Here is a 16,196-nt window from a genome sequence, read left to right on the forward strand (position 1 = left end):
TTGTGCTGCTACTCCTAAATTAGCCCTTGTAGCTGCCTCTTTGGAGGCTCTATGCCTCCAGTAAAGGAGCTTCCCTTCCTTTCCCTTCCCCAGGAACAGGCATCTCCTTGTTTGTGGGTCTTGGCCTGGGGAGCCCAGGTGCCATGAGACCTGTCTGACTTGTGCTCCAGGAAAATGGCAGGTAATTCTGTCCCTGGGAAATGGATTTGGGGTTTTTATTTTGTAATATAAAACCTCCTACCTAAGTGTATGCCCTAGACTGCACCAGGTTTTCCCCTAAGTTTCCTGTCATAGCTCGTGTTGAATGCATACTACATTGTGTCTACAGCACCGTAGTGACCTCTGTTTCCTCCTCAGTTACATAGATACAGAACAGTATGAAGAAGCAGTACGGGATTATGAAAAAGTATATCAGACAGAGAAAACGAAAGGTAAAGAAATTCAGGGTGGTTGCTTGGGGGGAGGGGAACAGTTAGGTGTTCTCCATTATCATCTAGACATAGCTGCGGTTTGGTGTCAGGGTTAGTGATGGTGCACATGAGCACCAATCTGGGATTTTGCTGAACTGTTAGACTGGGAGACAGGGCACCTGTATGCTAATCCTGGCTCCACTCCAACTTGGAAGTTGCCTTATCTTTCTGGGCCTCAGCTTTTGCATATGAACAAGGGAAAAGATAATGTCAACCCCTCTTTTCCCAGGATGGCATGTGGACAAATAGAATAGGTATGAATGTGCTCTGAGTTCTTTGGAACAAAGTTCCCTAAAAGCCCGTGGCTTAGTTATTGTAACTGATTCCAGGCAAGTTAAGCAGGGTTCCAGTGTTGTGAACCAGAGTCAAGGTTATCCACTAATTCTTCTTGTCGCCTTCCAGAACACAAGCAGCTCCTGAAAAATGCACAGCTGGAACTAAAGAAGAGCAAGAGGAAAGATTACTACAAAATCCTAGGTGTGGACAAGAATGCATCTGAGGATGAAATCAAAAAAGCCTATAGGAAGAGGGCCTTAATGCACCATCCAGGTAGGAAGAGGAAAGGGCCAGGCAGGTGCCTGGGGGGAGCCAAAGGAAGGCGAGTCTCCTGTGACTTTTACATAACCACAATTTGTGTCCTTTAAATTTGGTCAAACCTCAGATTATAACATCAGGTGTGTTTTCTCAAGCCTTATTCCAATAATGCTTTTATTCCTCTTCCCACCTGCTCCCCATCTTAGATCGACACAGTGGAGCCAGTGCTGAAGTCCAAAAGGAAGAAGAGAAGAAGTTCAAAGAAGTTGGTGAAGCCTTCACTATCCTCTCTGACCCCAAGAAAAAGACTCGCTATGACAGTGGGCAAGACCTGGATGAGGAGGGCATGAACATGGGTGGTGAGTCTGTGTGAGCTTTGAGCATATTGCCAGTAGGTCAGACAGAACGGCATCAAATCTCATTGGGGGAGGGGAGGAGAGAGAGAGAGAGAGTGCGTGTGTGTGTGGATCCTGTACTTAACAACAGGAAAGCAAAAGAAATTGGAGGAGGCTGTTCCTAGAGTTTATAGTGAGATGAAGCACATGGGGAAGTCCTTGTATTTATAAAGCAGCTGCAGTGAGTGAATATTTATTTTCGTGTACATTAATATACACATATACACATACATATTTATATTCAGGTTTGGAACAAGATGGAGGAGAGAAGCAGAGGCGGGGATGGCATTTTAGCTTGCGTCTGTATCTGTCTTCAGTGTATTGTGATCTATTTGGGTATAGAGAGATATGATACTAGGAGGTCATAGAAAACTTTCTCTAAGCTCTTCTGACTCCTTCTTACCTTTCTACTCCTTTAATATAATTTGCCCTGTCCTTCCAGATTTTGATGCCAACAACATCTTCAAGGCATTCTTTGGTGGTCCAGGGGGTTTCAGCTTTGAAGGTAAGTTTGACTGCTGCTGGGAAATCAGGGTGGGCGTAAAGGGCTGTCTTCTCCCTTGATTTAAGTCGTTGTAACATCTCCCACTTTGTTCATGGGTTTGAGGTCAGTGGGTGTGGGGCAAATAGAGCAGACTCCCTCCTGGCAGAAATTGCTACCTTTGTAGCTAAGTCAGGAGGACTATTTCAGATGTCAGGGCTGCTAGGACCACCTCTGCCTCAGTGCCAAGAGGACTTCTCCAAGAACACTTCTGGGGAAGTAGATCATCTTCCCTGGGCCCACAGGAGCTGGTGGTGGTGGTTGTCCCAGATGTTAACCTCTATTCAGAGCTAGAGGGTTACTCCCCCAAGTCATTCCAGGGGACTGTGCCCTAGCTGAGGAGCTGATCTGAACTCCAGCCAGAGAACTAACAAAGCAATGTTCCTTTTCCCTTCCAGCATCAGGTCCAGGGAATTTCTTTTTCCAGTTTGGCTAAAAGAAGGGGGAATAAAACCAACCAACTCAGAACCCAGAGAATGCAGATGTGCTCGTTTTAATTTTGAATATGGACATAATTAGACTCCTCCCTTCATCATGTCTCCTTGTACTTAGAGCAGTTTCATTTTCTCAGTTGGATACCTCTGTGTCTGTGAGTGGGGGTGGAGGACGGGGAACCAGCGCTGAAGATGGGGGTGGGGTAGGGAAAGGGGTGGGAGGAGGGGAGGAAGCTTGTGAATTTTTGTTTTACTGTTTAACTTTATTAAAAAATTAAAAAACACATGAGAAGAATAAAATGATCTGACACTTTCTGGTCCCTCAAGCTGGCAGCTGCATTATCTGTTGTTGCAAAGTCGGGAACCAGAACTGACCCCTGTCCTTACCCAGTAGCTCTTCTCCTGATCTCTAGGTAGGGATGGCAGGCTGCTCCTGGATTCCCCATTAATCTCATGGTGGCCTATAAGTGAATCAATCTGAATGACAGTTGTTTTATTCTGTGGACACATTGGCTTCATCTTCCAGGCCATACATGTGCTTAGTAGGTCTCTAGGTGTAGTTGGGCTAGTTGTGGAGGGCATGGCTTCTCCTGGCCCTTCTAGTTGATGCAGTACAGTGGCAAAGTAGAAAGAACACTGGCTCTGGAGTCAGAGAACCTGGGTTCAAATACTGTCTCAGCACTCCGTGTGATTTAACCTTCCTGTGCCTCAGTTTCCTTCTCTGTAAAATGAAAGGGTTGGACTAGAGAACCTCAGGGGTCCCTTCAGTGTTAGATGTAAGATCCTATGATCTATCTGTAGAGTGGCTAGAGGTCCTGCGTCAGTGGGTCTGCATTACAGCAGACAGGTTAAAGAGCCTGAGTGGGACTTGACGATTCAGTTGGCACCTGCTGCCACTTGAGGGGCTGACACAAAGATTTCTGAAGTCCTTGTTTCCCACACATGTCCGTTCTTACAGGGTCGGAGAGAACATTATCGGGGGAAGGCAGATGCTGTGCTTAGGCTCTGTGCGCTTGTTTGTCGTGGCCATCAGCTGCCACATTGGATTTGGTTTGGGAAGAGAAGAGATTATGGTTGGTTTGACTATCTGAGTTAGTTATCTCGGCTCCTGGGATTCTCCTGTGGAGTGCTAGACTGAGGTGGTGTCAGTCTACTCAGAACTGAATAGGCTTCCTCATGAGTAGGGTTTTGGAGTCTTGCAGCCCTGGGAAGAGGTGAGAATCATTGACTAAAAGTAATTTTTGGATGAATTGTGTCTCAATTATCCACCCCATAAACTATGGAAGTGTAGGGCTTCTATGAAGGGGAAAATGTGATGTACTTGGTGTCTTCTTGTAGCTGCTGGGCCATCACCCACCCCTGGTAGTCAGGGGTCGCAGTGGGGAAGGTCTGGGTGACAAGGAAGGGGGGGGCAGGAAGAATGGGAGCCCAATGGGTGGCTTTTAGGCCTTTGTTTTAAAGGGAGGTTTATGAAGATCTTGAGTCTTTACTCAAGTGGTGTGGTCACTGTCTGAAGTGGTGTTAACTTTGGTGTGGTCAATGATGGGTTTCTAAAGGAAATGGAAGCGTGTCCTTGAGTAGCAAGCTCTGTGGAAGGTTCCGACCAGGGTCCCTCAGAAGTCTAGATAGGCAAGGTAAATAGGGGTGGTCTCTGTGTCCATCTCTTGCCTGGGCCAGCTTGCTCTTGGTCCTGCTCTCTTATGAAAGCAAGCACTGTTCAGCTGCCCAGCTTCCTCGCAGCTGTGGCTGGCCGGCCCAGAGACAGGACCAATGGCCCCACAGACTATGGGACAAAGCCAGCCCTGATAAAGTCCTAGTGGGCAGACAGCTGCCCGAGTCCCTCACTGTGGAAGAGAGAGTAAGAAAGACAAAATGGCACATGATTAAGATTATTGAGATTTATTTCATTAACGGTCTTACAATTTGGGGGATGGGCAAAACCAGGATGTTTTAACTCAAATCCCAAGCACTTGTGTTGAGAAACAGCATAATGAGTAAGGTCCCATATTGCACAGGAGCCAGGCCAGAGTCAAAGCATGACACCAAGACAGTTATGTGAGAGAGGAAATGAAGTATGCAAAGCAGTGTTAAAAACCCCCTTAGAGAGGAAGGCAGATGGAGGGAGGCCTTCACCAGCCTAGTGGCAAGGAAGCCTGGTTGGGACAGCGAGCCCCAGCCTTCCCCATGAATATACAGCAATCCCAGCAGGCTTCCCGACCCCTTTGGGCCTGAATTTCCCTGTCTATACAGGGAAAGTACATCACTAGAGTGGGGTGAATCTCTGCCTAAGCCCCCGCCCTCCCAGACAGGGCGATCTGTTTTACTGCTGTGCACTTTCCTAATCAGTCATCAATACAGTTCTTTTAGAGTCGCCTTATTTTCCCCCTATCAGTTTCATCCTGAATGTAGAGGGGAACAGGGGAATGAAGGACTAGACTCATAGGAAGGGAAGAGTAAACACTTCCCAGAACTGTAGTAATTAACAAAGAAGGTAAGAGCCTGTGTGGGGGGCGGGGCGGGGAGGGGAGGGAGAGAAGACGGGTTTCTTGTGGAAGTGCTACATGACTTCTCTGTAGAGTACACCAAGGGAAGTGGAGTACCTTGGGACTAAAAGAACCAAGGGGTGCTGCTGCTAGAGACTGGGTGAGTAACGGGGCGGGGGGGACGGGACCCCCACAGGGTAACAAGTCCTGAGTCCTAGGACTTTGGTCCAGTCTCCCAAATGTTCCTTCTGACTTATAGCACAAGGTGTTAGGTTGGAAAGGGGCAGTTATTTTACAAGTTTTGAAAAGTTACAGGTGAGTTAATGGCATAAAAAAGTCAAAGTGGAGGGCAGTGTCTCCTACTCACCCCCACATAAGGAAAGGGGGGTGAATAGTTTGAAAGGGTAGCCCACTGTCTAGATGATGGTACAAGATGACAAGGCACCTCCCTTTCGGCTGCTGTGCGTGGCCACAGTGTGGCCTTTCCCATAGTATCCTGTGAAGATGGCCCTAAACTCTAATTTTTTGGCCAGACGCAGCATCCACTGCCCATTGCCCAAGGAATACAGCTTGCCTCGACTTAGCTCGCTCACCTCCTCTCCTTGACTTCCCCCCTTCTCTTGCCGAAGTATCTCCAGCAAGTCGATACCGGTCTGCACAGGCTGTACACCTGCTGCACAACCCAGTGTGATGTGGGCACGGCTGCCTCGGGGCAGGTTTTCAGTAGATGTCTTGTCCACGTCTGCCGGCCACAGCAGCAGCTCCTGCTCACCCAGCTCCACCCGGGCACCCATCGTCTTAGGTGTCACAAATAGTGCAGAGACAGTCAGGGTGAAGGCCTTACAGTAGGATTTCTTCACCACCTGAGGTAGGGAGAAAGAAGAACAGGTGGTTTGACAGTGGATCAATCACCATATCAGGGGCACAGGAAGTGGAAGTAGTGTTAAGGCTGGTTAAGGTAGCTTAGCAGCATGTTAGAGGGAAAGTGGAAGCCAACTTGAGATGGAGAAGTTGCTGGGGATAAAGCTGACAGTGAAAAACTTCCTATGTCTTGCTTTGAGGGTGAAAAGCTGAGCAGGCAGGGGCAGAGCATCTGTCATAGGTGTTTAACTGATGAGGCAGAAACGTGTGGAAGGGACACTTCTTCAGTTGGCATTTGACTTTCCCATGGGTTCTCATGCTTCTATATATCCACGTTGGGTGAAGGGTATTCTTAGTGGCTTCAGGAAATCTAGGCTCAGAAGATGTATTCCTAGACTTGGTTTTTAGGAGGTCTTGGTAGGGGGCAAGTCCCTGCCATATAGTCTTATCCAGCCAGTTTCCTTGGACATAAATAGCCACCAAAATGAAATGGGGAAAAGGGATTTTTTTTTAAACCCTTTCCCCTGATTTCCTTAGGTCCACTGCTTAATTTCCATTCAGCATTGGGTTGCTAGTTATCTTTGGACTTTAGGAAAAGCCCTTCCCCTCCTCCTATCCCCCACTCCCGGCCAACTCCCCGAATTAGCCCCAGCACTCACATCCTGCTGGGCATACTCATTGGCCCCATCCGCCTTCCCATAGTCACAGAACTTGGTGGTGCAGTGCAGCACCCCTGGAGGCCTCTTCACAAAGTAGGAAGCCAAGGAAATCTTCTCCTTAGATTCATCCCCAGACACAACTATGGGGAGAGGGAGGAAGGAGTGCATCAGGAAAAGAGGTTACAAAGCCCTGCCTTACAGATAACACCTCTGTCTTAGATCACTGATTTCAAAGGGGCAAGACTAATAAGGGAAATGTGACTGATTCATTTTTAATTTCCTGGGACTGAAATGTTATGCTGTTCTTTTTGAGCCATCATATCTAGCTATCTTGAGCACTCAGTAAAAGGATATTTTATATTCCTAAATCAAGTGCTTCTAACATTTTTAAAGGGCACCGGTATTGAATATTTTAATCTTTCCCCAAAATTTGGATATGCAGAAACAAAAAACCTTGTGTATCTGTAATTGGGTCCCTCTACCAAAGACCATAAAATTGTCAGAAGTGAGGGAGTGTGGGGTTGCAGCATAAGAGTTGGAGTTTGGAAGGTCCAAGTTCAAATCCTATCTCACTTATTAGTTGTGGGATCCTGGGCAAACCACTTAAGCCTCCTGAGCCTCAGTTTCCTCATCTGTAAAATGGGGATTATAATAGCTCCTATCTCAGTGTGCTGTCAGAAATCAAAATGATAATATATGTGAAACATTTTGCAGACATTATTTAACTGCATATAATTGCAGACCTATATGAATGGTAGTCTGGGATAGGCAGTGTGGACTGTGTATGCGCCTGGGCCTCCTGGCTGTTGTTGCTTTTCCTAAGTACCTTCCCTGCTCAAGTGCATAAACTCTAGGAAATAGAGTAGTGACTTGTAACATCAGCCCTCACAAAAGTAGAATCAGTTCAGTAACTACTTAATAAATTATTTTTTCACTTACTTAAAATCATGACGAGGGCTACTGGCTGTGATATAGAGTTGGTATTTACATCAATTTGAGGGTCCCTTCTCTTGGGGTTTGGTTGCTCTCCAGGCTCAATACAGATCTGGTAACTCCTCCCCACCCGATTCCTCCGTCAGTCTGGGCAGCTCCCTGCCATATGATGTTCTCATTTCCAGGTCCCTAGCCCTTAGTCCAAAGGCTTACCTTAGATTCAGGCAAGCCATTACAGACTAAGTGCTGCCCTACCCCAAAATCTAGATGTTTGGGAACACTGAGAGGTGGAGATCGAGGAAAGACAGTTTTGCAAGAGGCACTGTGACATAGTAGAAAGAATCAAAGGATATGGATTCACATCCTGCCCCTTACCATCTGAGGGTAGGGACAAGTCAGTTCCCCCTACTGGGCTTCATCTATAAAATAAGGAGGGGGCGAGTAGACTTAAGTTGCTTCTAAACTCCCTTCTAGCTCTGATTCTATAATTTTGTGTTTGGACCATCTAGATTCATCATTCTCCCCGAAATGTCCCTGGCTGTCCTGGGAATCGGGGTGTCTTTTTCTCTCTAGAACCATAAACTTCTTCTCTAAGGAGCGAAGGCACTTTCCCATCCCCTCTCTGAGAGGGACCCCTCTTGGTCTTGGCTCCCCCTCACTGATTCCTCCTCTCCAGATCTCAGGATGTTTCCCCTGTGTAGACCCAGAAAGCAGACTCAGAAATGATGTACCCCACCAGAGGCCACCCACCAAGTCAGAGGTAAGGAGATGTGCTCTGCCTCCAGGGGCTCTATCTCTGGGCTTTACTGCTCTCCCTCCTCCTGTCCCAGTGGTCTCCGGATGAGTGACTGCTCTAAATGTTTTTGTTTCTCAGTTCTCCAGATCAGCCAGGGGCTCAGTAATCCTGACTTGTTTCTAATTGCCTTCTCAGTGAATCATATGCCCTTGGTGTAGCGACTGTATTACCTGCCTAGTTTCCTCTGGCTTTGGCTTACCAGATTCTTTTGGGAAGAATAAAGGTTTGGTAGATGAGTGAATGACAGACAGAGCCATTAACAAATGAAGGAGAAATCAGGGGTGCTGGGATCCACTGTCTGAGTGGCTTCCTGAGTCTGAGGTCACAGAGAGCAAAGAGGTCTGCTCAGAGCCAGTACGTGGGTGAAATGAAACCAGGCCAAGTGGAAGGGCACTAGCCTGAAGAATCAAGACACCTGGCTTCTAGTCCCAGTTCTGACCCTTGGCCATTTTCCCTCTCCAGGTCTCAGAGTTCTCATTTGCAACAAGAAGGACTTGAATCAGATGGTCTGTAATGCCCCCAACAGTACTATGATTCCAGTTTAGTAATACTAGTAACAGCTAACATTTATAAAGCGTTTACTATGTGCCAGGTACTATGCTAGGTACTTTACAATTATCTCATTTGATCCTCACAAGCCTTGGGAGGTTGGTGTTATTGTCCCCATTTTACAGATGAGGAAACTGAGGCAAATAGTTTAAGTGGCTTAACCAGGGTCACACAGCTAGTAAGTGTCTGAGGTCAGATTTGAACTCAGGAAGATGAGTCTTCCTGACCCAAGACCCAGCGCTCTATCCACCACACCACCTAGCTGCCTCTCAAAAACAGATGTCTACAGCCAGATTTTAACTCTAGTCTTCCTGATTCCAGGCCTAGTAGCAAGTTATCCATTGTACCACCGAGCTGCCTCAAGAAAAGTTACCAAGAGTTTGGTAACTTCAGGATGTTAAAATCTATTTCCCTAAGCAGATGATGGAGAGGCAGTCCAAATATATGCTGGGGGAGGGTCACAGTGGAAGACTGCATTGGATTTCACTGTTCATCGCCTTGTGGATAAGAGAATGATCCCATGTATGTACCATCTGCTGATGAGCTGAAGGCCTCCCTGCCCTCCCACCCCCAAGCCCTGTCCTACATACAGTGCTTCATCTCCTTCTTGAAGGCCTTGTGGCTGCTCAGCTGGTCCAGGAAGGTCTGTCCAGCCTTCTGCAAGCTCTCAGAACCCTTCTTGGTCAGGAACCAGCCAAAGTAGAGTGGCAGAAAGTCCTTCTCCACACCAGGTTTCAGCTTCTTCAGATCATCAGCAGAGAGCTGCCACTGGCTCTTCTCCTTAAGCAGGGTGCAGTCCAGCCGCCAGGATGTCTTAGGCTCCACCAGCACTACCAGGTACTGGTACCGGTCAGCAACGTCAAAGATCTTCTCCAGGCGGTCGCGCTCATGGTGGGTGTCATCCAGTACCAGGACACTAATGTCGCGGCGGCAGCAGATGTCCAGGTCCTCATCGAGCTGCTTGTATTCCTCGTGGTAGGCAGCCTGCGAGCCTGGATTTATCTTGTAGGCGTCGGCAGACACCATCTTGGTGCCATCAGGATACCTATCCACAATGGCCTGGGCCAGCGTGGACTTCCCACTGCCTGGCAGCCCCCGGAGGACGAAGAGAGTCTTGCACTCACGGATTGTCTTCACAGTCTCCTCCTCAGTCAGGAATGGGAACTGGAGTTCAGGCTTGTCCTTGGCAGCTGAGGAGGACATCTTGCGGAAGAAAATCTTAGGCAAGAATGTGTGACTTTTCCGAGAGAAACCTCTGTTCTGCGGGACCAGGGCAAAGAGAAGGGAAGAATCAGGACGTCAGTCTCTTGGCAGATCCCAGAGCTGATGACATCACTGATTACATCAGGGCAGTCAACAGGCTCACTCTCATCCCCCACCTCTTTCCATCAACCACCAAAGTTTTAGAACCTGGTTATTGTAACTGCCCTCATCCCCTCTCCCTTTCAGCAGCAGTAACAGACCCCAGTTGAGGGAGCTATGCTTGGGACTCCTCTCCCATAACCAAATCCTGGAATTCCTAAGTCAAGCTCCTTCCCCGTTTAGTGAGCTTTAGGGAACCACTTCCTCCCCTACACTTCAATTGCTGCCTCCTGTAAGATAAGACTAGACTAGCTGGTCCCTAAGGGCCTTTTGAGCTCTGATACTATAAGATGTCTGTTACTGTAACTAACCTGCCCATGAACGAGAGTTGTTCCTCACACAAGCACACAAAATAACACCCTTTTACTGCCTGGGCAGATAAGCCAGAACCCATAAGAACAAGTTTGGGACAGTTTCTTCTTGTGCCTCAGGGAGATAACCTTATATCCTAACATACTGTTCCCCGTTGCTCTGAGGAGCAAATAACAGACTCCTCTATTGGACCTTCACGTTCTTATCTTTCTAAGCTAAGTATAAATCACTTTTCCCTTCCCATACACCTAATGCTAGCCAAAATGGCTTACCCCACACACAGGAATTCATCTCCTGCCTCTGTGCTTTTGCACAGCTTGTGCCCCATATCTGGAATGTTCCTCCTAACTTCCACCTCTTGGAACCCCTAGCTCCTTTAAAGGCTCAACTTAAGTGCTAGCTCAGTGCCACTTCCTTTCTTGTTTTCCCTACTTGTTAATGCTGCCCAAACCCCACCCCGCTCATTACTGTAAAATACTGTAAAAAAAATTTTTTTAAATTCTAAAATGTAGATCCTGTATTTATCTGAAAATATGTTGTGTCCTCCAAGTAGACTGTAAGCTCCTTGAGGGGAGAGACTGTCTCACTTTTTTCTTTACATCCCCAGTACCCAGAACAGTTTCTGGAACATAGAAGGCACTCAATAAATGCTTGTTTGATAGATAGACTTGATGTCTTTTTTTTGGTGGAAGGAGCAGTGATCACTCTTAAGGCACACTTATCATCTCTTCCTTAGGATTCCTGGGTACCTTCCCACTTCCTGTGTGGCTAGCTTGGGGAAAGAGTGTGAATGATCTCTCCTGGCTCTCCCGTCTTTTGCTCTGAGGGTAGACCAGCTGGTCTCCAGGTGAGACTGCTCTTACCATACTTCCCTTTGAGTAGACAGAGCACAGCAAAATGTCAGCCCTGCTCAGACAGTACAAGGGCAGAATGAACACCTTTTATCGGAATTCCAGCTCATGCTTTTAGGTTCTAGCTTTTCATTTCTTAGGAAATTCAATTCTGTAAACATTTATGGAGCACTTACTATGTATTTACAATGACTGCCTTCAAAGGAGCTTACCATACAGTACAATACTATACAATAAGGGGAGTAAGACACACAAATAATTAGGGGAAGATGGTGGCTATGCAATGGAGCAATCTAGGCAAAGGGCTATGAGAAATCTGAGAAAGGAGAGGTCACCATCACCTGGGGAAGATCAGAGAAATCTTCATGGAGGAGGCCGAACTTGAGTTAGGCCTCTGAGAAATGGCCTGGTGGAGCTTAGGGCAAGGAAGGGCATTACAAGGGTTTGGGGGTCCCAGTTCTCCACCAGCCCTTTACCCATCTTCACATCCCTCTCACCTGTGGGGCTCCTAGGGCTCATCCTGACCTCTTATGCCTTCTCTATTAAGGTGGAATGTTACATACGTTGTCACACAGTAACTGTTAATCCTTGTTTTGGGTTTGGCGTTTTTTAATTGTTTTATTACAAAAGACGTTTCGTTGAAATAGGGGGAGGGCAGAATTACCGAAATGACATGTAAAAACAAGTTATCAGTAAAACTTTTTAAAAGTTCCCCACCCTGCCCATTTAAAGAGTTCACTTTTGGGGATCTTCGGTTTTTTGTGGCAAAACCAGTGGGGAGCAGGGGGGAGAAGTGTTTGTAAAAGGCCACCCCTCCTTGGAACTGTCAGTCAGAAGAAGATAATACTCTCTTGTCTAGAATGGGGGGTGGGGGCACAATAGCCCCACAGAGGAGTTGGTGGGGAAGGGAGGGGAGGGGGAACTGGAGTTGCTTGGACAATTGGCTCCTTTCACTACCACTACAGCGGCCACCTCCTCCTCCTCTGCCCTCTTCCCCCGACAAAGTCGTGGTCTGTGCGCCTTCCCTAGAACGGGTGGCACAGGGCACCTAGGGTTCTGGGTCCAGCCCCGCATCTGAATTTCGCTATGCGGTTTGCACCTCAGTTCTTGTTTTTCCCCAGCTGCTAAATGGTAGGTATAAGAACAAAAGCTGCTGAAACCCATACGGACCTACGCTGCTCCGGCACCTCCTCCTCCTCCCCTCGCCAACGGCTAATTTGCTAACTCCCAAGCCCCAAAGAAAATGATTTGCCAAGCAAGCAGTGGAGCTGGGACTTAAACCCAGTACTCCTCCGGCCCAAACCTTGTGGGTGGGGATACGCAGGAAGGTCTCTAATCCTGGACAATAACAGTTTCGGGCAAGCTCCCGCCTGAACACTTCTGGGAAGGAGCATCGAGCTGGCCCCAGGTTGACCCGAGTTTGTGCCCACTCCCAACAGGACGTCTTGCGCACGCTTCAAAGGGCTGCAGATTGCTTTGTTTGAACCTTGCAATACCCTCGTGAAGCGGGTATTACAATAACCCATTTGACAGATGCGGAAATAGTTTCTGAACCCAGGTATCTCACAACTCGGAGTCTGGCATGTTTCCCCGCACTTCCACCCTAGACCTCAGAAGTGAATCATCCATCCCGGGGAAGGCAGGAGCTGGAAGTGCTGGGGAGAAGAGTGCCCATCACCCCTCCCCTCCCCCAGGGTAGAAAACAACAGGTTTGCATCCACTTAAGTTTCTGGGTGTGCCCTCAGAGCCAGCACCTTCCCCAACCCTTGAACCCCACCCCACTCACCATGATGAGGAGGGGACGCAGCTCCGCCTCAGCAAGGGCTCTATTCGCGGCCCCTGCAGCTGAGTGAAACGCAGCGACCCCCGGCCCCAAGGGGTTTTACATAGTCAGGGGTAGGAGGGCGGGGCCATGTGGTCTTAGGCCGCGCTACCCAGCCCGGTCCCTCGCGCGCCTGCGCACAGGCCTATTCCGCTCACCAGTCCCGGGAAGCGAAACTGATTTAGGCACCACCCACTCCGGACTGCACATGCGCGTGGTGGCTCTGAATGGTGTCGCGTACCCCAGCCCTGCACCTGTTGGCCCAGGTCTCTCCCGAGCAGTTGGGCAGGGGCGGATCAATCTCCAGGTCTAACCCTTCTGCTTTAATAATTAACGAATTAAATAGAGAAGCAATCAGGAAACCCCAGGTGCGCCGGCACTTCCTCCACTAAGAGCCGTGTCTGCGGGGAGCTCGGGTCACCTGGCCAAGCTGGGGATGCAGGAAGGGGCTCTTATGCTGGGGGCCCTTAGGAAAAACATTTGCATAGTTATTACCGGAGGATTGGTTTCCTTTGTAATCCTGGTATTTTATTTTATGCATTGACGTTATGCTGAAAAGGGGTCCATAGGCTTCACCAGACTGCCAGAAGTAGTTCATGGTCCAAAAAGCAACAGGATGATGAAAGGAAGCAGGTCACCTCTGGTCCTGACAAAACTTCCACTCCGGGGTTTCAGAAGCAGTGGGACAGGCCTCTAAAAGCCTGTGCCTGATCTTTCTGCCTTTTCTTCCCTCAAGCCAGGTTCCCTCCGGATCTATTCCCCGTCCTCCCGACTAAAATGATCAGCTATTATAATCTCAACTCATTTGTGAAGATCCATTTATTCCTTCTTTAAACAAACGTTTATTACGTGTATACTCTTCTAAGAGTGATACAAAGCTTACATAAAAGGGATCCGTGCCCTCGTGGAGCTTACAGCCTTACAGGGGGATTAGATACAGACATGATGCATACTACTACATGATAATGAGTTATAAAAATGATAGGTAATGTGGGAAGCAAAGGGTCTCTGTTGATGGATGGATGGGATCTAGGACAGCTTCATAAAGGAGGAGGCATTTGAAATAGACTTTATAAAGAATACTTAGGAATCCAGAAAGTGAAATGAGGGCATTTCTGGTTTAGAGAAGGGTTTAAAGGACAGGGCAGGAAGCTCAGCACATGGAATATTTAGATTACAGAGACAGGTAGGGTGGTGCCTGTTCAAAGTCACTGAGTCAATGCTAGCTGCCCAGAGGGAAATACTTCTTGTAACCATAACCTTCTCTTAGAAGGTGGCCCCAGCTAGGCAGAGCTTAAGTTTTCTTAGTTCTCTCAGCTGTAGACTCCTTCTGGGGATGGTCATCTTCTGTGAGAACGTAGCTGCAAAGAGCTCCTGCCTCTGGGTAAGTGGCACAGACTCAGGGACTTGAACTTCTGAGGCAGCTGTTAGGGCTAGAAATGTCCATTTCTTAGCATTGTTTGAAGATCAAAGCTCAAGGAAAGAAACTAGATGGAAGAGGCAACCAGGGTTTTGAGCTCCAGTCTCAGGCTTGTCTAGGTAAGTATAAGTCCTTGCTGCCATATTCATGCTGTCCCTATTGGGGAATGGGACAGGAGAGTGGTAGGGAGGAGGGGATTTCTTTTCTTCCCTTGCTAGAAGTTCAAGGAAGAACTGTTGTTGAAACTGTCCCAACAAAATAGAACAGAAACAATGTCTCCTTGCTCCTTATAGCCAAGAGTAAGAAGCAGTTCCTGGCTCAGTCACCAAACTTGTATGGCACAATCTTCCCCTTTCTCCCCTCCGCGATCCTTCCCAGGGACCAAGGAACCAAGAGCCTCTGGTCCTTCATGTCCTTTAACAAGGGGCCAGAGTTTATATCACTACCTATGGAGTGAAAGCCCACAAGTTCAGCTACATACTCTAACCAATCCCCTGATAAAACTGGATATGAGTGATCAAGGAAAGAGTCTCACAGATAATCCCAAAGATAAACACATGTCCAGATAATTCATGGTGTCATATACAGAGAGTGAAGTCAGGAGGAGGAATGAGTTATAGACAAATTTTGATCCCACTTTCAAAACACTTCATTCTCATTCCCCCAAATCCATCTTGTCTCCTAACTCCCCTATTTCTGCTAAGAGTATCTCCATCCTTCCAGTCACCCAGAATCACTATCCGAGAGTCTTCTTGACTCTTCTCTTGCTCTCACCTCCTATATCCAATCAGTTACACAATAACTTTTGGGTCCAGCATCTCTTTACTCCCATGGCCACCAGCCTGGTTCAGGCCCCTATCACCTTTTCCCTGGACTATTCCTATCACTTCCTAATTGATGCTAATCGATTACCCTGCTCTAAGTCTCTCCCCTCTCCAATCCACCGTCCACACAGCTGTCAAATTAATATTCCTAAAATAGCAGGCCTGGTCATATCATTCTCCTGGTAAAGAAGTTTCAGTGGCTGCCTCTTGCCTCTGAGATCAAATGCTTGGCATTTAAAGTTCATCACAATCATGAATCTGCCTCTCACTCATTCATGACTGTCCCTCATGCTAAGCGGCTCTCCAGCCTACTTTTCATCCCCTGTCCATCATACCCCATCTCCTACCCCTAGGCCTTTACAGAGGCAATCTCCCTTGCCTAGTGTCCACTCCCTCCTCACTTCTGCCCCTTGGAACCCGTGTCTCTCTTCAAGGATAAGTGCAGCTGCCACCTCCTCCATGAGGCCTTTCCTGAGCTCCCCAGTGCATTCTACCCCTCTGAAATCACTTTGTATACATTTGCATTCATGTTATTCCCTCAGCTTACTGAGAGTAGGGGCATTTTTTTTTTTTTACTTTGTATCCTCAGCACCTAGCACAGTCCCTTAAACAAATATTTAATTCTTGTTGAATTGAGTAAAAGGAATAAGAATGGTAGTTGATGTGGTGATGAAGAAGATCCCCAAACTGAAGAGTGTAAAGAGAGAAGAGGGCCATTTTCTCATTTATAAAATGAGGGTTTGGATTAGACCAGGCACGTACAACCTGAGGGCTGCTTATAGCCTGAGGGCTTGCAGCAGGCCAAAGGATTCTGGGTGGCTGAGCCACGTGTCATGTGTAGGCCTGGATTAGACAGTCTCTAACATCTCACTTTTAAAACCAATGATCCCATGACAAAACAGGAAAATGATAAATGCTGGAGAAGATGTGGGGAAATTGGAACACTAATG

At 47.6% G+C, this 16,196-nt stretch overlaps 2 protein-coding genes across 3 annotated transcripts in view; one reads left to right on the forward strand and one right to left on the reverse strand.

Annotated features, from left to right (window-relative positions):
• DNAJC7 (DnaJ heat shock protein family (Hsp40) member C7) overlaps positions 1–2,412 on the forward strand; it is a 30,459-nt gene extending 28,047 nt beyond the window's left edge. The window contains exons 12-16 of the mRNA XM_027870318.1: positions 358–431; positions 873–1,019; positions 1,211–1,363; positions 1,842–1,904; positions 2,339–2,412. Of these exons, the coding sequence (XP_027726119.1) occupies positions 358–431; positions 873–1,019; positions 1,211–1,363; positions 1,842–1,904; positions 2,339–2,376 (475 nt within the window). The 3' untranslated portion in view covers positions 2,377–2,412. The remainder of the gene's footprint in view (positions 1–357; positions 432–872; positions 1,020–1,210; positions 1,364–1,841; positions 1,905–2,338) is intronic.
• Positions 2,413–4,257: 1,845 nt separating this feature from the next.
• On the reverse strand, positions 4,258–13,147 carry CNP (2',3'-cyclic nucleotide 3' phosphodiesterase). Of its 2 annotated transcripts, none has more exons than XM_027870265.1 (4): positions 12,967–13,147; positions 9,246–9,910; positions 6,378–6,517; positions 4,258–5,720 (listed from the first exon to the last, which is right to left on the reverse strand). In XM_027870265.1, exons 2-4 carry the CDS (start codon positions 9,856–9,858, stop codon positions 5,274–5,276), a joined length of 1,200 nt encoding a protein of 399 aa, XP_027726066.1. In that variant the 5' UTR covers positions 9,859–9,910; positions 12,967–13,147; the 3' UTR covers positions 4,258–5,273. The 2 variants fall into 2 exon arrangements, with proteins under 2 accessions (XP_027726066.1, XP_027726065.1); XM_027870264.1 differs by having other exon boundaries at positions 9,246–9,915.
• Between the last annotated feature and the right edge of the window lie 3,049 nt (positions 13,148–16,196).

Source organism: Vombatus ursinus, unplaced genomic scaffold, assembly GCF_900497805.2.
Source record: "Vombatus ursinus unplaced genomic scaffold, bare-nosed wombat genome assembly UNPS02014797.1, whole genome shotgun sequence".
In the NCBI taxonomy this organism is placed as follows: domain Eukaryota; kingdom Metazoa; phylum Chordata; class Mammalia; order Diprotodontia; family Vombatidae; genus Vombatus; species Vombatus ursinus.